Source organism: Pocillopora verrucosa, chromosome 11 (assembly GCF_036669915.1).
Source record: "Pocillopora verrucosa isolate sample1 chromosome 11, ASM3666991v2, whole genome shotgun sequence".
NCBI classification, from domain to species: Eukaryota; Metazoa; Cnidaria; class Anthozoa; order Scleractinia; family Pocilloporidae; genus Pocillopora; species Pocillopora verrucosa.
Genome location: NC_089322.1, coordinates 18,471,601 through 18,494,165, shown reverse-complemented (window position 1 = coordinate 18,494,165; position 22,565 = coordinate 18,471,601). Strand labels below are relative to the sequence as shown.

At 37.3% G+C, this 22,565-nt stretch overlaps 2 protein-coding genes across 2 annotated transcripts; both read right to left on the bottom strand.

The window, feature by feature from the left end:
* Window positions 1-116: 116 nt before the first annotated feature.
* On the bottom strand, window positions 117-4,773 carry LOC131777208 (complex I assembly factor TIMMDC1, mitochondrial-like). The gene is made up of 8 exons (XM_059093440.2): window positions 4,467-4,773; window positions 3,692-3,766; window positions 3,240-3,305; window positions 2,538-2,795; window positions 1,519-1,586; window positions 1,257-1,335; window positions 485-589; window positions 117-258 (listed from the first exon to the last, which is right to left on the bottom strand). Exons 1-8 carry the CDS (start codon window positions 4,541-4,543, stop codon window positions 165-167), a joined length of 822 nt encoding a protein of 273 aa, XP_058949423.2. The 5' UTR covers window positions 4,544-4,773; the 3' UTR covers window positions 117-164.
* Window positions 4,774-6,380: 1,607 nt separating this feature from the next.
* On the bottom strand, window positions 6,381-17,875 carry LOC131777225 (protein SSUH2 homolog). The gene is given in 15 exon segments (XM_059093466.2): window positions 6,381-6,633; window positions 6,635-6,750; window positions 7,101-7,205; window positions 8,090-8,195; window positions 8,501-8,593; window positions 9,018-9,109; window positions 9,694-9,756; window positions 10,717-10,841; window positions 11,614-11,674; window positions 12,027-12,156; window positions 13,456-13,531; window positions 14,036-14,179; window positions 15,399-15,485; window positions 17,079-17,147; window positions 17,846-17,875. Coding segments are annotated over 14 exon segments (1,380 nt in total). The 5' UTR covers window positions 17,143-17,147; window positions 17,846-17,875; the 3' UTR covers window positions 6,381-6,515.
* Between the last annotated feature and the right edge of the window lie 4,690 nt (window positions 17,876-22,565).

Here is a 22,565-nt window from a genome sequence, read left to right as displayed (position 1 = left end):
AGTAGGGGGTCATTAATTGATTCAATACCAAATTCTCCAAACTAACATCATATGAATGATATTGCAGACAGAAAGGAGAATTTGTAATGAGATCTTGGGAATTAAAGGGTTCAAAATTAAAAGGCATTTATTTTTCAGGACTTGAGCAGGAATTAACAAAACTGTCATCTCTTGTGATCACAAGTTTGATCCTTTTGTTTTAATTCTTTCTCTATGGATTCTATCAATGAACTGGTGGTAGCTTTCAGAATTTGTTTCCTGTTAGATACAAAATGATAAAAAATATAAATTAATATGATTTAACTAAGGCAACTTCTGCATTCACTGATTTCAAGGTGAAACTGAAGTTGTCACAATGTCAAAAGAAAAAATAAAATCTGTAGATTAAATGGTAGAGCAAAGACAGCCATTCCTTACTTGAACAGAACAAAGCAAACAAAATTTATTGTGGATTAAATTAGAGTGAAAATATAACATTACATACTGCTCTGCCTTTTCAACATTGTATTCCTCAAGTTGCTTTCTGTTCAGTTTATATTCCTCTGGTAGAATTGCATTTCCAGCCTGTGCAAGTATTCCAAGAGGCAAACTAAAGGTTTAGAAAGTTGAAGAGTATGAATTAGATTTATTCAGTGCTTTTATAAAACCATAGTCAAAGTAAAACAGTACAATGGAAAGTTAGTACAAACTTAGGTAGTTAATGAAACCAATTTTTGATTCACTTTAGGAAGATGCATCCACAACAACTTAAATAACCCACAGGTTTTGTCAAGGCTAGAATAATAAAATTACTGTTGTAAATATTATTTTCGAATTGAATGTATCGTGTTGAGTTATACATACATACATACATTTTATTACTTGGATTTGTATGCACAAGATTTCATGCACCCACAGTTAGCTCGAGTGCTATTCTTGGTAGTTTGCATGTTAGACGGAAAACTATTACATAAGCATTAACAAGTTACTTATAATCTACTAATATTGTTCCTAGGACAAATCTACTTTTACAGAATAAATAAATTCACAATATTATATGGGGATTAGAAGTAAAGATTCACCTAAGCCTAACTAAGGATATAGCATGTTGATAGCTACAAAAACATGCTAGAATTAGTTAAAACATTTCAGAAAAGCTCAAGCTTTTGAATGATTTGCCAAGTGTAAATATAAAAGTCTTCTAAAGAGAGAATGTCAAAGAGCTTTCTTTTTATTAAAAAGTCAGTTCACTTTCTTTTCTATAAAACTTGCCTTACCTTAAACCACCGCCAAGTGCTGTCCCAACAGCCATTTTACGCCACCCAGAAAACATGTTATACAAAACACCAGTTGAAGCTGTTATGTTCAAAGCAAAATGTTATGGTAAATTAAATTAAATTGATAAATAATCCATTTTTAAAGTGACAAATTTTCATTACAGAAATAATAGAATCAAGACTTTTTATTCTGGGCAAAGGAGTTTTACCAACTAAGTATTCTGAAGTTATTGATTAAGTTGATCTCAACCTCTAAATTTACCTCCACTGGCCATGAAATTCAGTGCATCGTATCTGTTTCGATAAGCCTCTAGTGCAACCACAAGAAAGCTAAATTAAAATGTAAAAGAAAATTCATTTTCACTAAATCTGAAACATTTTATCCTTTTTAATTATTGGAATGGAACTATCCATTACTGACGACCTTGTGATTTTGAGTTTTTTAAGCTTTTCATCTGTCTAGGGAGAGGTTGAGTATAAGGTGACTCGCTAATCAGTTCAAGAAGATTGAAATAGGTAAAATAAGACCAACATTATTCCATATTTTCTTTAACCCTTTTATAGGGTTAATAACCTAATAATTATTAATTTAACCCCATAATTCCTATATGTTTTCCAATAGATGGTTGATGAGAATGCTCAAACTTACAGGTAGAGGTAGTTATCTTAATCTCACACCAAGTTCTCATTACAAATTTACAAAGAATTGTATAGCAGCACCAGGGGAGGATTAACAATCAGATCTTGGGAGTTTAAGGGTTAACATCCACCTAGAAATTTCTCCAAGACTTGAGAAAATATCAACAGAAAGGTCAAGTCTCCCAGTGAACCTATGAACCCATGCCTTAAGAAGTTATCCCAGTTACTACAGCATGAAGTGCCAGGGAGTGCTAGTACTCCCCCTTACAGCATACTGTCGAGCTTCCCTGACAGTTAGCCCCTATCCCTTCATTTTCCTGGGTGGGGAGGGAAGCATCCCCAAAATATTTACCCAACATAATGACCTTGCTAGGTCTCAAACCTGAACATCTCAACCAAGCATCCAGTACACTAAACTTAACCATTTAACTCCCATGAGTGACCAAGACAGAATTTCTCCTTACAATGTCAATACAATATCAAGCAGACAAGTGTTGAGAACAACGAAAAATCTCAATTAAGAAATTATAAGTTGATCCAATCCCAAATTCTCTAAACTAATATCACAAGAGCTGTTTGGCAGACAGTAAGGAGAATTACCAATGAGATCTTGGGAGTTAAAGGGTTAAGGTCACCACTCACCTATAAACACCAGCAAAGGCACCAGCTCTCCATCCCCAACGCCAACCATACTTGACAAATCCCACAACAATGGATGCATGATAGCGACGCTGCGCATGCATTGCAGATTCATACACAGTCAGCTGGTTGTGTCGCCGAAAGCTATCATCTACGATGCGATAACCAAACCGACCACCAAAGACAAAGGCAAAAACAGTCGTAGTAAGCATGACTGTTCTTATTTGTTCCATCTCTGGACAAAGTCCGTCTTCATAGCCTCTGTTGAGGAAAAAATGTTGTGCATGACTCTCCAGGCTGTCTATACATTTTGCATGTTGAGGAAATGTCATAAACCCTTAAACTCCCGTGAGTGACCAAGACAGAATTTCTCCTTACAATATCAATACAATATCAAGCAGAAAAGTGATGAGAATAAAGAAAAATATCAGTAAGGGAATTATTAGTTGATCCAATACCAAATTCTCAGAAGTAATATCATAAAAATTGTATATGGCAGATAGAAATGCAAATTATCAATCAGATCTTGGGAGTTTAAAGGTTAACAGAATTATTCATTATTACATTATTCAGAGTAAGTATTTCTCATAATGTACCTGTGTACTATTGATCCAAGGTATTCATTAGTGATAATCATATGGATATCAACACTTTGTGGCAATTTTATTGCAAAGGCTTATAGTTATATGTAAAATACAGCCTTACCTTGACTTAAAAAATGCTTTCATGAATCTACGCCATCTTTCCTTATCAAAATGTTCATCACTCTGTCTAAAGAACAAAACATAACAAAATCATTTTGTTTTAGAATTGTTAACAAAACAATTTTGTGTTTTCAGCACATAATTCTTGATAAAATTATTGAGATCCTATGTGTGCTATGAGTTGTCAGAAACCTACATAACACTTTATTGTATCGGGAAACCTGTAACTAGTTTTGAAAAGCAGTAGACCCCACAGTCCATTGTTTAACCTCATGGCATCTTTCTGCATCCAGCAGAATGATATCCAAGAAATATTGTAGCAATGGAATGAGCTTTTAAAACAAACTCTTGCATTTGAATGTTCTGCTCATTCCTTTTTATTCCTTTTCACTGTCTATGTTGTCCTGGGGAGGGGAGAGGAGAAGGAGGCACAGCACAAACAACTATACCCACCTAACATCAAATAATGCTCTTACTCTCTGCCAGCCAGTTTCCTCTTCAGATTCACCATTCTGTGTAAGTGTATCCCTAAATAAATTCAAAACAGTAATTCCAAATCTATTCATTAACTATCTAACAAAGTTATTTGTATTTGAATCCATAACCTGCCATTTCTTCTCTGTCAGAGTGGTAAGAGTTTTATCCCCTGCATTCCAGGACCTCCTTCAAAGGATCCATAAAACAGGTTATACATTTGAAAGCACCCAAGTGTTTGATCAGCCAGTGTAAGAATTGCTATAGGTATTTTATAATTTAGTTAATGGGTAGAAATGGTGAATGGGGAAAATGGGATGAAACTCTCCTGATTCTGTTCACTCCTCTGCCACTACTCCCACCCAGGGGTACTTTCCCTGCCCTTCCCTTTACTCTCATTCCTCTCGTACCCTTACTGCCCCCTATTCTCCTGGACTCTCCCTCTTCCATTCTCCCTCTCCCTATAAGGAGTACCTTGTCAACCCTAATTAATTTTCCAACATCCTGGAGGGAAATTAAACCAATACCGATTTTGCCAAAAAGCTTGAGTGAAACGTACCAACAAGAAAGTAAAATACTTAGAAATTCACCAGCAGTAGAATTGCTAAGTGTTCCAATTAAATCAAGGAAGTCAAGCTTTCGTGAACTAACGCAGTCTTCCAGAAAATACACCGCTTAGTGTGTTTGTTCAGTGCAAGAGGGTAAAGTAAATCTTATGTTGAGAATACTTTAGTTTCATTTACATTTTTCAAACCTTTCTTTGTAGAAGGATTCCTTTAACCTCTCCCAGAATGCACGTTTTGAAAGATCTTCGTCACCTCTTGCAGACATCTTGCACCATGAATATTGTTCTCACGAGTTTTTGTGGTCAGGAAATGTGCAGGGTAATTTTAAATCATTCTCTACTATTTATCGTGGAATCAGGCGGAAAAGAAACAATTCGACAGCGTATTATAATTAACTATACCTAAGTAGTCATTGCAAGTTGATCAATGGCAAAGTGTTCAATTGTTTAGCTTCAAAATGTGTTCTTGAACGAATTGAAGGATTCAGGAAGCCATCTTGGCCGAGAAATGTGGGGAACTGATGCTGAGCCTAATCCCTAGAGCCAGTCCCTGGGTGGTTGTGAATATTGCTCAAACTTCAAATGAGGTGAAAATAAGTTCACCATCTAAAGCAGTAACAGTTGCATAACGGCAAGCGATTTTCCGAATTCAACCGACCAACCGGATGAGCTTGCGCGCACCATTCATCCTTCTAGCGTTTCCTCCTTATCTAGCTTGCAAACGGAGAGATAATTCAAATAATGACTAAAATAATTTTCCGCCGTTTCGGTACCGGTATAACAGGACCTCTGTGGGTACCCCGCAACCTCCAGAAAATTACCGCTGACAAGAAGCCAAAATGACCCTGTGTTCGAAATTGTGCTCTTCCTTATACAATGTTGAATTTTGTGGTGATTATATTGCGTAAATTTGGTGTCACCATCTCGTTCGAATTGGCTAAAAAGTATATATTTATACATATTCGGATGCAGGACATGTTTTCAATAAATTTTCCAAGAAGTTTTGACCACCATTGTAGATACAAACGGGATTTCCGCTTCAGTTAAAAGTGTTTCACCACCCATGCAAATTAACAAGTTAAGAGAATAGAGAACATGTGTGGCAAATAATCCAATACCCTACCAAAATATTTATTTGGTTATATTTCATTTCCATGAATAAACATCTTCACAGTTTTTAATCACAGTCTTTAATAGTAATTATAGTAATAAATCCTAGAAAATTCCTAATCTAAATTTAATTCAAAAAGGAGAGACATGACCCGAGCAAGGCCATAACGCCAAAACGGGCAAAAAAACTTTAAGCGGGGTGGGGGAAGGAACTGCCTTCGCCTGACATCCGCTTAGCTCACGAAAAAAAAAGACTACTACGCAAACAAAATGGAGAAGACAAAATTTTTTGGGGGATTGCCCTGGAAATAAGTTAATTACGCAGCTCCTTGAGACGGTATGGTTTATCCATATATATAAAAAGCAAAGAAAAGCTGCAATAGATACTTTCAGTGTTAAACTGACAAAGAAAAAGAGATGTTACATCAACACGAGACACATGCTTGGCATCTTTAGGACCTAAAGTAATATGCTGTCTTCCTTTCACAAAAGGACAAGTGAAACGGAAGTTTCATTTGCGTCAATAGCCGTAGAAACCATAAGTATTTTATTCACACTATGGAAAACTCTCTGAGTTAATACCATTTTTTTTTTCCAGGCAACAGTGTCTCGAATCTCCTTCCCAGTAGATCTTTGGGATGTCACGCAACACGCATCTTGACAGAAGCTTCTTTTAGGGAGTGTTGCGTAACATCCCGAAGAATGGATGCAAACAAGACTACGTAGTTTTCCTATTCAATACTGTATGATTCGTGGCGTTTACATTTAATTTATAGCGCCGCTGACAATATACCTTGGGCGCAGTTTCCCACGCCACGTGCGTAGTTTGAGCGTTACTTACAGGATTCTTTTTTGCCGTTTTTTACCGAGTTAGTTTTAGCGAAGGATTTTAGGCTGTGTCAGAAGCAATTACTTCGAATCGTCGCCGGATAGACCCTTATTTGTTATTCGTTTTTATTATCCTGTACAAGAATACAAGGAATCAGACGCATAGAAGTTGTTGTGTCTTATTTATTCTGCCAAGCGTAGCTGGCCCCTACAAGTACTATAAAGTTTTACCTGTGGTACGATTCCTTAGTTTACAAATACTACAACGCTGGACGTCAATTTCATGTCAAGCGTGGTAAATTACGTGAAAAATAAATGGTGTACCCAAAGATTTATTTTAAAACTATGTGAGGCAGCTCTATGTGAGGCAGCTCTATGTGAGGCAGCTCTACAAAATACTGCAGCCACAGCAGCATTGTTGGGGGTAGTCTGGAGCATATACCTTGTGATCATGACCGTAGACCCAGAAGCGGCTTGATTGCTCCTTCCATTGGTAGGCAACCTCGGACACGGGTACTGCTCGCAGCTGTTGACGCTGAAGACAAAGAAGACAAAGTCATAGCTAGTTAGTGGGGCGCGTATGTTTGGAATTAGGGAGGAAACAGGTGGAAAAACCATGCAGAGTGGACGGCAGCAAGAATCTCCTCTGTCAAAGCGTCGTTTTAAATAGAACTTGTACGCGTATCCACCAAATTACCATGAAAGTCACAATCAGCAATAGGATCTTTGACACACTATCATCGAAATCGCAGTCTTCTAAATAGCATACCACATCTACTTTCGATTTAATTTACTGAGGCGCGTTTTTACTTGTCTACCCAAAGATGGGAAATTAGAGTTATTAATGTGGTCAGGTATAGCTATTCATATGAAAGACCTATCTACCTGCATAAGAATGCTCTTGGCTGGCCACTTGTTGCTGTGTTCGTCTACAAGCCTCTTCGAGCCCACGTTCACTTGCTGGTCAAAAAAGCTCGTGATTGGCCAAACCTTAACGGGGATCAAAGAGAACAAGGTTGTAGTTTAGTAAGAACGTGAAGGTGAAAGACACAGCAATATTCTTTTGAGTGTTAAAAGAAAAACTGAATTGCTGTCGTTTTTCAGTTGAATGCCCAGAGTAATCCAGGACTGCATTGGTTTTGTTTACTTTGCACAGTGATTGGAGCAGAAAACTTGCACCTCTCTCTCTCAACCAATCAGATGCAAAACTAGCACAAATCACGATTGGTCGCCCGCGTTTTCCCGCGCTTTAGGCAGTTTACTCGTTTTAACTTTGAGTTCTCATTGGTTCTCCAGAGTATTTTCCTTTTTTTCTGATTAGCCGTTGTGACGTTGGTTTCCGGTTTCACAACAATCAATTGAAATGATGATTGGTCTAAAATATGCCAATTCCTAAACCAAGCAGATGCAAATTAAAACCAGTCGCAAATCAGTTTACATTTTCTCGTGTTTCAGGAAGTTTTGTAGTTCTTCGACCTCTCAAAAACTTCTTGCGACATTCCCGTTTGTTTTCATTAGTTACTGTGTTAACTTTGCTTTGGCATTTCAGACCCTCTGGCCACGGAAGAACAATTTCCATTTGAGTCCATTGTCATCCGGCAATTCAATTTCTTTACCTTAATTTAGCTCTGCGAACTAGAAAAGTCGCCCCGCGCCGTCAACCAATCATATGTAAAATTAAAACAAATCGCGACAACGTCACTCGCGTTTTCCCGCGCTTGAGACAATTTTCTTGATTGAATTGTGAATTCGTATTGGCTCCTTGTGATATTTCCCTCATTCTGATTGGCTTTGCTTTAAGTTTGGAAACTCAATCGAAAGGTACACAATGATTATTTTAGACGATTAGTTTATTGGAAAGGAAAAAAACTCACCCTTGGCAGTTCTTGCCTGAATATTTCAGTTCCTTGGGAATTAACGATGAGATCAGTAGGCAACCGATCTGTTCTCTCCACGACATGGTTAGACACATGGTTCTCCCTTAAGAATAAATAAATAATTATGATATCAATAACAACGATGACGGTGAAGATAATGATAATTAGGATAAAAATGATAATGATAATAATAAAGATAATAATAACTGTTAACAGCTCAAGAGACTGCCACAATTTTCATCCATTCGATTTTCAAACAGATCAGTTGAACGAGTCGCAGGTGTTCACACGAACAGGCTACTCCTCGGGAACTGCTTACTAGGCCTAGTCAGCGAATTGTTCCAGGGCGAAACCTCACTTGATAGAACATGAAGAAGTTCATGAATGTGTATGGCTTCATTAACTTACCACTTTACGGTCAGCTCAATGAAGGTTTTCAACTGGGCTTGTCCCAAACACGTCCCACACTTTATTCGGCCGTGGCCATTACAAACCTCGCAACTGCAATCGAAAAAGACTTCTTATGGCATCTTTCTTTAGAATGAGGAGGGATGTTGTTGCCGTAAAAAGATTTGTCCACCTCTCTTTAAAATCTACAAGAGCTGTGTCAGTGGTTTTGTTGCGTATATTGTTATACCCAAATAAACAAACAAACCAATGAAAACCATGAATAAAGGGGGTAAATTTCGGAAGAGACTGTGGTGCTGCGTCGGTGGGAGAGAATAACAGGGTAATTTAGTGTTATCAACTGAGTTCATACTGCAAATTGACCACCGTAAAGAGTTTAAAAGCAGACATTTCGAGCGTAAGCCCTTCGTTAGAAACGAAATGTCAGCTTTTACACTCATTACGGTGGCCAATTTACGTTATCAACTCAGTTGATAATACTAAATTTTAATGCAAACCATGACAGTTCTGTACTCACGTTTTCCAACCTCTACCTATGCAGTTGGTACACTGCTCTCTTTGCTCCGTTCCTTCAACGAGACCAGAACCCTGGCACCTGGAACATCGCAACTAGAAATAAAGATTAAATATATTGGTAAATAAACATATATATTTATCTTATTAAACGTTTTGGTGTGTAGTATCACTCAGTATTTTACGAGTCACGCAAGTTGCAAAGAGAAAATCTCAGTCTCCCACGATTGATCAAACCCAAGTTCTTCGGATTTCACGAGGAATAGAATCCTTGTCCTACGGATTTCACGAGGAATCGAAACCCAGATGTTTGAATTTCACAAGGAACTGAATACCAGTTCTTCGGATTTCAAAATGGAATCGAATCCCCGTCCCTCGGATTTCACGAGGAATCGAAACCCAGATCTTCCAATTTTACGAGGAATCGAATCCCGGACCTTCGGATTTCAAGAGGAACCGAATTCCAGATATTCGGATTTCACGGGAAAACGAACACCAGATCTTCGGATGGTCGCGCTCGGATGGTCAACAGCATCGGAGTACGAAATCGAAAGGTTTAGAGTTCGATTCCTCTTACGGAGATTTCTTTTTATTGGTTTCTTACACGGTTGTGAGTAAACAAACAGCATCTTTCTTCGTCAGAAAAGGATATGATAGTAAAAATTTTAGCATCAACCTACCCTTCCACGCCCACAACACTTATAACAGCGCTTGTATCCTACAGCCATACAATCATGACACGGCTACGAATAAATGTGAAATAAAACATCATGAACACAAGATCAAAGTAAAATAAAACTTTTTTCATAATAAATTGGCCACGCTGAATAAAACTGACAGTTTTGAACCTCTCTTACATTTGACCCTGGGGGCGTGTTGACTCTAAAGAGTTAAATTTCTTCGAGGTTGGACTCCATATTCAAGCGTGTGATCAAGTTGGCTGTATACTGGCCAAGTTCGTTTTTGCGTTTTCATGGATAGCTCGCTGAAGTGTTATATTGTTTTTATACTCGCTAGACAAGCGGACTCAAACGCGAAGCGAGCGTGAAGCTTGAATCACGCGCGAAAGGAAGAGCATGAAAAAGTATTATTCCCCCTTTTCGCGCGCGACTTAGCCCAAACGCTGACCCCACCTGAAAACATCCGAAAACGCAAAATATGACGCTTGTTTTGTTTCATGGATCAAGACCACGAAGCATGTTTTTTTTCTTAGTTTTAAGTGTCTTCGAGATGTTTCTTTTGATTTCAATGTTTGAAAAGTACCGCAAAGGATTCTTCTTGTAAAAGGAAAAAAAAAAGGCTTGGAAGTTATGTACTATGTAAACCGTCCACAGGGATTGCTTTTCCTGCGGGTTCGAAACGGGTGATCACGAGTGGTCGGGTAGCCAATAAGAACTCAGGATTCAATTCATCTTTATCCCACGGGGTGCAAGACATACAGTTCTTATTCTTAACCATTTACACCCTAACATCATTATGCATATTCTCCATACTGTTCTCTATACATTTCCCAAAGTGCTGACGAGGAGAATTTGTTTAACAATCAAGAGGTTATTCAGTTGATGATCATTTCCTTTATTCTCGTGACCCTCGTGTGTGACTCAGGGGAGATATTGTGAGGAGAAATTACATGCTAGTCACACTTTGGGGTCAAATAGTTCAAAGGGGGCATTGTCGCGTAACGAAAAAAAAACTGTTCATACTTTGATATTGGCGGTGTGAGGAACCTCAATATTGGCTGTATGGTCCTTAAACAACTGAGGGGGATTGGCAGGAATGCTCCATGGCGGTGGAGCAGGTCCGTTCACAGGGCTGTCTATTGGCTGACCTGACAATACAAAGATTTTAACCAATTATTCATTCATTCATTTGTTTGCGTTATCCAGACAGGCTGACCCATTTCAGCATAAGAGCTGGTTTGAATGGGTTGCCTGTATAGACAATAACAAGGCCAAAACACAACACTAGGAGCTGCGTCTCCTTCTCTTTGAGAGAAGCGCGTGTGTTCACTTACGTATAACGGGGGTATGTTTCTAGAGAAACTGTGGAAAGAACAACAAGGTAACTTAGTATCATCAACCGAGTTAGCACTTAGTCCTTCGCTCTGAAAAAGGGCAAACAACCGAAACGTCAGCTTTGAAACTCTTAACGGTGGCCAATTTACGTAATCAACCCAGTTGATGATACTAAATTACCTTGTTGCTCTCTAACGTCCCCTACTAACCAGTACAGAGAAGATGCAGGAGACAGGGCCTAGCTACGATTTTTCGTCCATATCCGAGAAGACTAGATCTCTAATCATATGCGGAAGTATTAGCGATGGCAATACATTCTCCTCAATTATTTTACGACCCTGAGTGTTGATCTGGTGTGGGGCTTGAACTTTCAACCTCCCGCACGGCAGGCCGGCGCTCAACAACATGAACTACAATACTGAAGTTTTTCCTTCTATTTTGAAACTACATTTCTAGGAGGTGTATCTCCGCAAACTGAGACAATTTCCAGAGTAGTAAGCAACAGAAATTCTATGCGTAAAAGAGAATTTTACGAAAAAATTATCAAAATCTAAGCTGTCACAAAGATATGATACTTCTTAGTACCTCGGTAAGGTTCAAATTTCCACTCAGTTTTACGTGATTCACAGAAACTTTCCAGAGAGTACTGCAAAAGTAAAATTCAATGAAAAGAAATTTGAAAAAAATGCAATATATTACATTGGTACTTTGAATGATAAAGATGAAAATCTGAATTCTTTTACTGATTCTTTCAAAAAAAGAGGCAAAATTAAGATCTGGTTGTTACTTCTCCCCTCTCGCTGCTACACACTTCCTTGTAAATTAGTTGCGAGAATTTGGTGTTAGATCAAGATAACAATTTTTACTTGATAAGTCTGAGTATTGTCATAACCTGTTTGCTGGATAATGTATGTATATTACTAAGATATCATTACACGTTCATCACTTCTGGGAGTTAAAGAGTTAAAGAAGGACACATCAAGAAAAATTGTACTTACATGATAAGCACTTGAAGGAATGACATCTTTAATCACCATTTCCCTCGCTGGAGCTGTTCCATAACAACAGTTTTCACTTACAAACTGAATCATTGCATCTCGAGCTTGGTCATCTGTTATTGCAGTGGCTCTAAAAAGTGCATAAGTATTCAGTATTTCTGTCAGACTGGGTATCATTCAGTGATCCTTTGACCCTACTAGCTTATGGTGACTAGTATCGAATTTCTCCATACAATATCACCTATGAATCACAGATTAACGTCAGGCCAATAAAGGAAATAATCACTAACTAAGGAAGCTCTTGATTGTTACACAAATTCTCCTAATCAGCACCTCTAAGAGATTCATAGAGAACTGTATGGAGAATAAGCATACTCACATACTGATGATAGGATGTGATGGGTTAAGAGGTGGTGGGGGGGCGGGGGGGGGGGGTTTGAGACCAAAACCAACCATGCCTTCTAATAACCATGAGGAACATATGACCCTTGAGAGTTGTGAGTGTTAAGGGGATAAGAAAAAATATCCCCATGTTATCCTTGACTGCACCTTGCAGAGAAAATTCCAAGGGTATAAGAATAATATTTTTTACAAAAAAAATATCAAAATCTAAGCTGTCGCAAAGATATGATACTTCTTAGTACTGATCATACTGATGATAGGGTGTGATGGGTTAAAAGGTGGCGGGGAGGGGGGAGGTTTGAGACCAAAACCAACCATTATTTCAAATACCTTCTAATAACCATGAGGAACATATAATCCTTGAGAGTTGTGAGTGTTAAGGGGATAAGAAAAAATATCCCCCCCCCCCCCCATGTTATCCTTGACTGCACCTTGCAGAGAAAATTCCAAGGGTATAAATATGTTTAAGTGATGGGAAAATGTGATATCACATACTTAGACAAACACTTGATGAAAATGTTCAAAATTTAAAAAAACCATATGGCACATTTTACAGTTATTCAACCAGCCTCATGTGTGAATGATGGGATGTCATATTCTATTTGATCTTCCGGCAACTCGGCCAACAGAGCAAACATAATTTTAGTGAGCAAGTACTCAGTATTTCTCACTGAAAAGTCAGTGGAAGGCTGGGGAGAGAAAGAAATTTGTACCAAAGGGGGAAGGAAGGGGTGGGCAATTGTCTTCTTACCTTTCCCTGACCTCTCCCCCCACCATCCATTATAATTCTACATCAAAAAGGGCTGGTTGGATAAAAGATCGCAAGTTCGTAACCTCAACTTGCCCTAATACTTTTACTTCCTGATCAGTTTACAAAACTTGTTCTTCAGGCTATCAAAACAGGTTGGGTTGATACATTTAATGGTATCATGGTATTTTGTGACACAAATTTACAAAATAAAAACAATAAAAACTCCCCCATTAAAAAATCTATGTAACTAACACCAAATGATGAAGTAAAACTCACTGTTGGAAGTGCTGTTCTGGCATCTGTGAGGAGGGAGGGGGCACATATGGGGGTGGAGGAGGAACATATGAACTGCCTTGAATGAAATATATTTGAACTGCGGTTAAAGACATGAATGAATGAAATATGAATGAAATATATGACTTCCATATATTCACAACCGTATATGAACAGCCTGTTGGATTAAATAAAATAGTTACAAAATTTGTAGCAATATATACAAAACTATAATGTTACCACTTTGCAAAACTACGTTTATGTAATGTTGCCAAGGAGTAAATCTCATGAACAAGGGTCAATCAATAAATAAAAATTTTAATAAATATCAAATAAATCTGACTTATAAGAAGACATCCATGAGGTGGGAAAGGGTTACCTGATATGAACTGGCATTCCACCCAAGGGGGAGTAGCAATGCTCTTAATCACTCATTCCATGTGGCAGAAAATGTGGAGATATTAGTTCCAGTTGTATTCATACAATTCATGAGCCACTTGACTCCAGTAAAGAATTGACCCTATTTTAATGAGACACGCTTGGTAAATTCATTAAAATTTGTAAAAAATCCTCATTAGCCTACCAAATTGTGTTTGTTCATATCCAGAGTAATGCGCAAACATGTCAGGAGGGGGTGCAGAGGGAGCTGGAGGCTTGCCAAACTGGTTATCAAACACATCCTGAGGGGGTACATCTGAGCCTGAATATGTAGGTCTGTCTACTCTACCTGTCCAATGATAAATCAGTTTATAAATTATGTGAAGAACTACATTTTAATTTTTTGTATTTATCTCTTTGGAACACTATGATAATCACTGACAGGGAAGCATGATAAACTAGGTTAACTTCCAAAAGTGACTAGCATCTAATTTCTCCTTACAATATCACCCCTGAATCACGCAGTATGGTTACAAGAGTAAAGAAAATTTTCAGCAGCTAAAGAAGTTGTTGATTGTTGCACAAATTCTCCTTGTCAGTACCTTAGGGAATGTATAGAGAACAGTATGGAGAATATACATACTGATGTTAGTGTTTAAAGGGTAAAATACATAAAGGTGTATTGCAACAGTACCTAAATGAAGCCACCAGGCTCATATCAAGTTAGCTAACAAATGTTCGAATTAATATATAACATAGAACAAGACATGTGGGGGAGAAGCCAGATTCAGATCACAAGGGAAAAGAAGAAAAAAAGAAAAGAAGAGGTTAATAATTTTTTTATTAGGAATTTTCAGTTTATTTTTGAAGGATTTTAGAGTTGCAGTTTTTTTAATTTTGAAACTAAGGGTATTGAAATTGAATGTCAATCCTGGAAAGTAACAAAGAATGCCTGAACTGTTGGTTTGCTAGAGTGAGCATAGGTTGGAGTTCATCTCATTATGGGATAATTGTGATGAACGTTTTAACTAGCATAGAGAAAATAGAATTGGTTGTGAGCTTCCCTTCCCTTTTCTTGGATTCAAGGAAAGGGTCCAGGATCTGTGGATCCCCATTTTGATCAGACCTGTGTAAATTTTTATTAGAAGTACATACGTCCGAAATCAACATTCTTCCAACTTTAATATCACTACTCAGCTTGAAACATGTAAAGTTTATACTTTTCTTGAAATATTTCTTGGCTTGTTTAGACAAGTGATGGGAATTTAGAAAAGTATCAATTAGGGGATTATTAGTTGATCCAATACCAAATTCTCCAAACTAACAACATAGGAATTGTATGGCAAACAGTAAAGAGTATTGCTAATGAGATCTGGGAGTTTAAGGGTTACACTGGATACTATGAGAATTTGGTGCTTTGCCATCTATGAAAAAAAAAAATGGTAACTTTATAACATTATCGCAAACTTAAATGGATGATTGGATTTCAAAATCTATAATCAGCAGTTATCAACAGAATCAGAATTTTATCACCATCAGTTTGTGTCTGAATTATTTCAGTTACTCACCAGTAATGGCTAGGGATCCATGGCCAGGTTGCTGAGGGGCTGGGGGACCATACCCTGGCTGAGGAACAAAGCCAATCTGGGGTTGAGCTGGAAAGGAAAAAATTCAAATGTGTAGCAATCTACAATTCATCCTTTAGCCCTTTCACTCCCAAGATCTAATTAGTAATTCTTCTTACTGTCTGTCATACAATCTTTTGATATTAAGTGGGAGAATTTAGCATTGGATCAACTTCCAGTCACCTAGATTATCTCCTGCTTTATTGTAAGGAGAAGTTTTCTCTTGGTCACTCATGGGAGTTTAGGGGTTAACTCTTATGAGTGACCAAGACAGAATTTCTCCTTACAATGTCAATACAATATCAACCAGATAAGTGACAAGAATAAAGAAAAACATAAACTTGGGGATAATTAGTTGATCCAATACTAAGTTCTCTGAACTTATGTTATAAGAATTGTAGGTTGACAGTTAGGAGAGTTACAAATTTGATCTGGGAGTTAAAGAGTTAACCCTCTACACCCTAACTTTGGAAAGCACTATTATTCTTCATACTGTTCTCTAGACATTTTATAAGCTGCCACCAAGGAGAATTTGTTTGACAATCTTGAGCATCTTTAATTGCTGATCATTTTTTTTTTTTATTCTCATAACTTTAATGTTTGATTCAGGGATGATAATGAAGGAGAAATTAGAAGCTAGTCACTCAATGGGGTTTAAGGGCTATCAAGGGGACCATGCACTTATGTTACTTGCCATAAATCAGTCACACAATTAACTTACAAATTGTAGACGAGACTTTGTGATAGAGGATTGAACACTGATGAAAAATTCTTAGATATACTATTTAAAAAATGAAGACAAGGGTTTCATCAGGGTTTCCAAAAATGAGAAAACTGATAAAAGCACCAGGCTGCAAGGCCAAGTACTTTAAATGTTTTAGAGTGTTTGGAAATCCTGATGCACAAGTTTTTGAAACTGCTTCCCAACTGCACCTTAGGGATAAAAGAAAATTGAAATATTCACAAATTTTTTGTATGTTGTCAGCAAGTTTGTTGTTACAAAAAATTGTATTGTTATGGTGATTTCTCTTTTCAGAAAGGGTGTAAGCAATGTTATCACAATGCTGAGGTTTCTGAGGTGTTGGCACCTAAGTGCAGCACTAGCAAGGAAGAAATGAGTAAAGACACAGAAGGTACTGTTGAAATTGGTAATTTGAGGAGTTCTTGTGATCAGTTTATGGCCTCTGCCTACTTTAAGAAAAGTAAAATAAATATTAATGTAAACAAGGGAATGAATGTGATCATACTTTCTTTAGACAATGTCTTATTTCTTCTTATTAGAGAGGGTGTTACCAAAGTTTGTTTGTTTTTGTGGGTGTCTTTGTTTTAAGTATTCAAATACATGTTATTAATATTCAAATTAAGAAATGAGTTCACTTGAGTTTGATGCCTTATTATATGAAACTCATGGATAGCACATCATTCCAGTGTTTCACCAGGGTTTCAAACCACATGCATGTGACCAAATTGGCATGTCTTGGTTGGATGACCCCCTTATGAATAATTAATGCTTTGAAAATGTGAACTAATAATCTAATTGCCAACCACTAATCCATTGCCTACTCATGATTCAAGAAAAAATTCATCAACTATCCCCATGTATGTACTGTTTCATTAATATACCTGGTTGATAACCTTGAAGAGGTCCATAGGCATATCCAGTAGGGGGATAAGGCGCTTGACTCATAGTGACTGCAGTCCAACAATTATCATGAATTTCTGACAAACAGATGTTATAAATAATAGATATAGACTAAGATATAATAAGGAAGATATAAAAAGCTGTCACCCGAATTTATTGAAAACTGTAAGCAACATAGCTTAGTTTTGGAAGCTAATTTTAAGATATGAGTTTCAATTCCAACTTTTTTTCCGGTTTTGCACGTGGGTACTCAAACCTTGATATTCATCGACTGAACAAATCTAGGATTGCAATAACGAGTGTGAGGATAGAAATTACACTTTCGATTCTTGTGGAATTTAACACGCCATTGTGAATATTTCGTTATTAGCATACAGTGAGCTGGGATCATAATTTAGAGACATGCAAACAGGTATCGTTTTCGTTTTCCAAACAGATATCGAGAAGACATATTACACGCATTTACAGCTGAAAACTCCTCCACTTTGTCTAGTATCAATTTTCACACTTTCTGATCCTTACAATAAAACACAGATTAAGAGGTGAGAAACGCCAAAAGCAAGTCTGCCGCAGTCGCGCCTCCATGCATGGAAAATACATCTACATGGGACATTGATATCGATCGTTTCATAGCTACCAACACAAAACGCAATAGGAAATACACGACACCTTACCCTATCTAATGAAAGGAGCCCTAAAAATGTAATAGCTTGCTTGTATTTGGCTCTCTCAGCCTGCGTGATCTTACCTCACGTCCTTTAGAACGCAACTCAACGGTGCATGACGAGGATGAATGTAATCGATATTCTGCTCTCAAGGTATAATAAAATAATGCTATGGGAGGGATGGTCGTTAATTCATCGCCTAAGGCTCTTGAGTGAGTGTGAAGACCTGTGAAGCTAATTTAATACAGAACTGGAAGTGTGTCAGGAAGGAGATCTTTAGCTAAAGAAAACATAATGCGTCGACTTGTTTCAATTTTAGGGCAATTGTTGCGAATGCATTATCTCCTCTGCCCTCCCCAAGTCGGGTGCGTCTTGTACGAGTTTAAGCCGAGCAGAGGTAGGTACGAGGCAGGTGCAGAGCGAAGCGGGGAATGCTTCCGGCTTGCTTAACCTCTCTCCGCCCTGCTCACGACTTAGGCCCGTCACTATTTTTCGCCAGCGGGGGGGAGGCAAGGGTCGGAGGAAAGGATATATGACAGCGGGTTAAGCGATCATCTCGTGCAGGTAACGCACGACCTGCGTCGTTAAGAATAATTGTGACGTCAGTCTTTACTTCACTCGTTTTCGCGGCAAGAGCAAGATTGAGCTTTTTGTGAGAGAGGACAAAAAATTCGGAGACATATCGAAGATGAAGTGGTTGAGTGCCCTTCCCTTGCGAAATGGCTTTTGGAATTCCCAGGAATTTTTTCCTAGGAATTCCTGGGAATAAAGGTGTGAATTTTCACGGTAAATTCGGACTGGGAATTCCTAGGAATTCCTAGGAATTCCCAAACATAACAACTCTGGTTCTAAAAACCTAGAAATTCCTAGAAATTCCCAGAAATTCCCAGAAATTCCCAGAAATTCCCAGAAATTCCCAGAAATTCCCAGAAATTCCCAGAAATTCCCAGAAATTCCAAGTTTACAGCCAACAGGACTTGGAATTCCTAGGAATTCCTAGGAATTCCAACTCAGAGAACCAATGACTTTCCCTGAAAAGCTGTAAATCTAAAAAATTCCTAGGAATTTCTGGGAATTTTTGGGAATTTTTAGGAATGTTTAAGAATTACTGGGAATTTTAAGCAAAAATTTGAGGCTAATGATATAAAATAAATACTTTAAATTAAAAAAACCCAGCTAAAATTCAAGTATTCAATGAAATTTATTTACAAGCTTAATTAAGGCTTACATGTAAAATATTTTTGATTAATTTTAACATCAACATATGGTAATATTAGGATGGAATTTGATTTATTTTTCTTTTCTTGAAAACTTCATACGGATTAATCCTCAATTACAGCTATTCATATAAAATAGTCCTAATCAATCATTAAATTTGGTTTGACACAAATTGTGAATAAAATCTGTTGATTCTTTTCCATAAACTACAATATCTTAAATTATATTTGAAATCAAGCACTTTTGGGAGTGAAGGGGTTAATTACAGACAAATAAAATTGATTTTTTCATTAAAATCTTGTTGTAACTGTAACAATAAGTTAGAATGAAGTTATCCTAAACTGCAAACTTAGCTGCTGTTTGTATTTTTTTCCTGGGCTCACAATGAGTCGGCCTTGAATGAGGTTGTCCACAAGAAGCTTGACCATTTTGTATCTGGATTCCATGACATCTGAATTTGAAAAATAATAATATATTTAAATATATATATTTAAAGCTCAGACCAGGCCTTTGAGATGGCTATGAGGAAAAGGGCATTCATTGGATTCTCAAATTGAGAAATCTCTGTTATATTGAGTGACTTTTATATTGGAGTTTGTACATCTCTCATAGATTTTACTAAAAAAGGGCTGAATACATTATTTTGTTTTTACCAAGGAGGGCTTCTTTATGTAATGAGGTTTGTTTAATAACAGTTCCTATTGTGAATCTTGAATGTTCCCAAACGTGACTAGAGGAATCTTGAAACCTTACTGATAGGTTTATTTCATTTTAAAGCATAAGCTTAAGAAACTGCGGCATGCAAGTGACCGATTCGATTCTCAGAATTATTCTAGTTTCAGTTGCGCCGAGCGTTATGTAAGCTTAATTCAACCCGCTACATCTATTCTTTTATAAGATTTTGATCACGTAACGAATATCGCAATTTTTACTCACCACAAACTTTCAAAATCGTAGCTTTACAGATGGCCACTCGACCCTCGTTTGTACCAGTCAATATGTCAACTGTTGTCCCTTCTTTTAACTCCACGGCGCCAACGACTTTCATTTCTTTTACAACACTCACGCTGTTCTCGTTTTCCCATTGAACCACAATAAAAGCTATCTTTAGAAATGTTATATTAAGCAAAACAATTGAGAAAAACGATCAACCGATGAAAAGTACATTCAAAGATGAGCGCCAAATGGAGTCTTCTTTGTTTCCGATCACGGGCATGATCACGTGGATCTTTTAGGACTTGTAATTGGCTAGCAAGGTGAATCCGCTGGCTTGCCGATTGCAGTGTTAAGAGGAGCGCACATCTTTATTCTGACTTCTCCGACCGGTTCTCTGCTTCTAGACGATGGATACCTTGGTGATATAAATAATGATGTGAGCTCACTCTATGTAGAAAGAATCGATCGTATTACAAATGCACGATTTGTGGCCGAAAGTTGTCGAGGAAACAAAGACTCGAAACTCACTTGAGTTGTGTTCATGGCGAAGGTGAAATACAAGCTAATCACAGTTTTGAATGCGACTACAAATCGTCTTTTACCCTCATATTTATAAAAGAAGGATACCACATTAGGAAGTATAAGAGATACACAGATGATCCCAGTGTACCAGTACCTAAATCTACAAAGCTTGACCGTAGCAAGCGTTCAGCAACATGTTCTAACACCGCCATCTCGATTCCTCAGTCAGTCGTTTCCACTGAACTTAAAGCAGTAATGACAACAGAGTAGAGTGCGTCTTACAAAGGAGAAACATTTGTACAAGAGACAGAAGTAACTATATGCGATTACAGAGGTGCGTTGGAACTCTGGTCCACAAATAGTTATGCACTGTCCGAAGTATAAAAAAATTTTGTTGATAGCCGACAGACAGAGAAGAACAACAAGTAAACTTTAGAGCTGTTATTATTGAAGTGTGACTTGCAATTTTCATTTTATATAAAGAAGGACTTGTATTTTGCACCAAAAATAGAAAGATGTAATATTTTTTGGGAGATCCAGTGATTGGGACAATTAAGAAATTTAGTTATGAAAGGAAACTTGGTTGGTACTTCTCACTACTAGCAAGTCTTGTTGACAAATATTTTCAGATCAGAGTTTCAAATAAAGTAAATTGAAGATGTCATTTAAAAAGTGTTTTTTCTCAAAGGGCACATTGACTACCTCTGTCTTGTCTGCATGCCAAATGTTTGCAAAGCGTGTGGATGATCCACAAGTATTGGAACTCTTACAAAAATGTTTTGTAGGAATAAAAACAGCCAAACAAATTACAGCAATTAGTCACGAAAACAGAGCAAAAAACTGAAAAAAAAACAGCAACAACAATCATGAAAAAAGAAAGATTAATTAGGTGTTGAATTTGTTTGTCTAAGGCATGAAATTTCTACTAAAAATGTTGTCAACAAAAAGTCTCTGACAGTGTTTGAGGCAACTGAGCTTGACTGTTCTAAGGTTTTCTAACAAAGGCAACCAGTAATGTAGGTTAGGGAAGTAAGATAACAATGTAATTATTGTTAATTATTGTGGAAGTTGTGTACCAAGGAACAGCTAATGAATGTTTGATGATTTTGGCACATCAGTGAACATGAGACATTAATTTGCATCACAATAAAAATATTTTTTGATCATGGAATCCAAGAGTCCTTTGAAGTTAGAAAGCAAATCTGTGATAAGATTACATTGGATTAATTGGCAATTTCCATTTAACATAACTGACAGCTGGTTCATGAGAAAATCCATATCAATGTTAAGATTTACTTAAACTTAGTTTGAATAATAAATTTCATGATCTTTAAGTTATAAACATATACATGTATGTATATCAATTGGTAAGTTTTGTATAGCATACCTTTTATTAAGCCAAAGTTTTAAGCCTCTGAAATTACTCCTTTTCTTAAAACCTTCACATTCAAGGTATTGAGAATTTATTAGAATTTATGTGGACCTCAGGGTATTAAAATTGCCTCAAATTCAATTCCCAGAAATTCCCAAGAGTTCCACACTTCTTAAATTATAGGTAGTTTGTAAAGCTGAGAATTCCTAGGAATTCCTAGGGATTCCAAGTCCTCACAAAACTGGAGTCTTCCTTTCCCAGAAATTCCCAGTAATTCCAAGCTTTTTAAATCAGAGTTAATTTGCATAGTTGGGAATTTTTGAGAATTCCTAGGAATTCCCAAAAAACTGGGAATTCAGTTTGCAAGGGTCATTTGCATAACTGGGAATTTTTGAGAATTCCTAGGAATTCCAAGGAATTCCCAGAAAACTCAGGGAATTCAGTTCGCAAGGGTTATAGCGCTTTCGTTTATATTTGCGTTTTCAGATACTACAATCAGTGCTAAACTGGATGGTAAGGTATTTCCTCCCTCTGAAAAACAAAAGAAACATTTTTCTCTATGTTGACGCCTTATGGCTAATGATCTTTCTGGACTTATTAATAGAAACAAGGATTTAACCCGACATCGTCTCGTCAAGCGGTCTATATTCGTTAATGGATCGATCAGTTTTCGTTGCTAAATCTGTCTAGTTAATTATGAGGTTTGACTTTTTCGCCAAGGAAATTCTCATGAAAAGTACTTTTGTATCCGCAGA

Bases quoted from the DNA above. Each gene is read 5' to 3' on its own strand.
- LOC131777208 (XM_059093440.2), bottom strand. From the start codon at position 4,543: ATGTCTGCAAGAGGTGACGAAGATCTTTCAAAACGTGCATTCTGGGAG. The intron at 1,587-2,537 runs GTGAGTGGTGAC...ATTTTAATTTAG, and splicing joins GCCTTTGCTGGTGTTTATAG to CTTTCTTGTGGTTGCACTAG. The intron at 1,336-1,518 runs GTAAATTTAGAG...TGAACATAACAG, and splicing joins GAATTTCATGGCCAGTGGAG to CTTCAACTGGTGTTTTGTAT.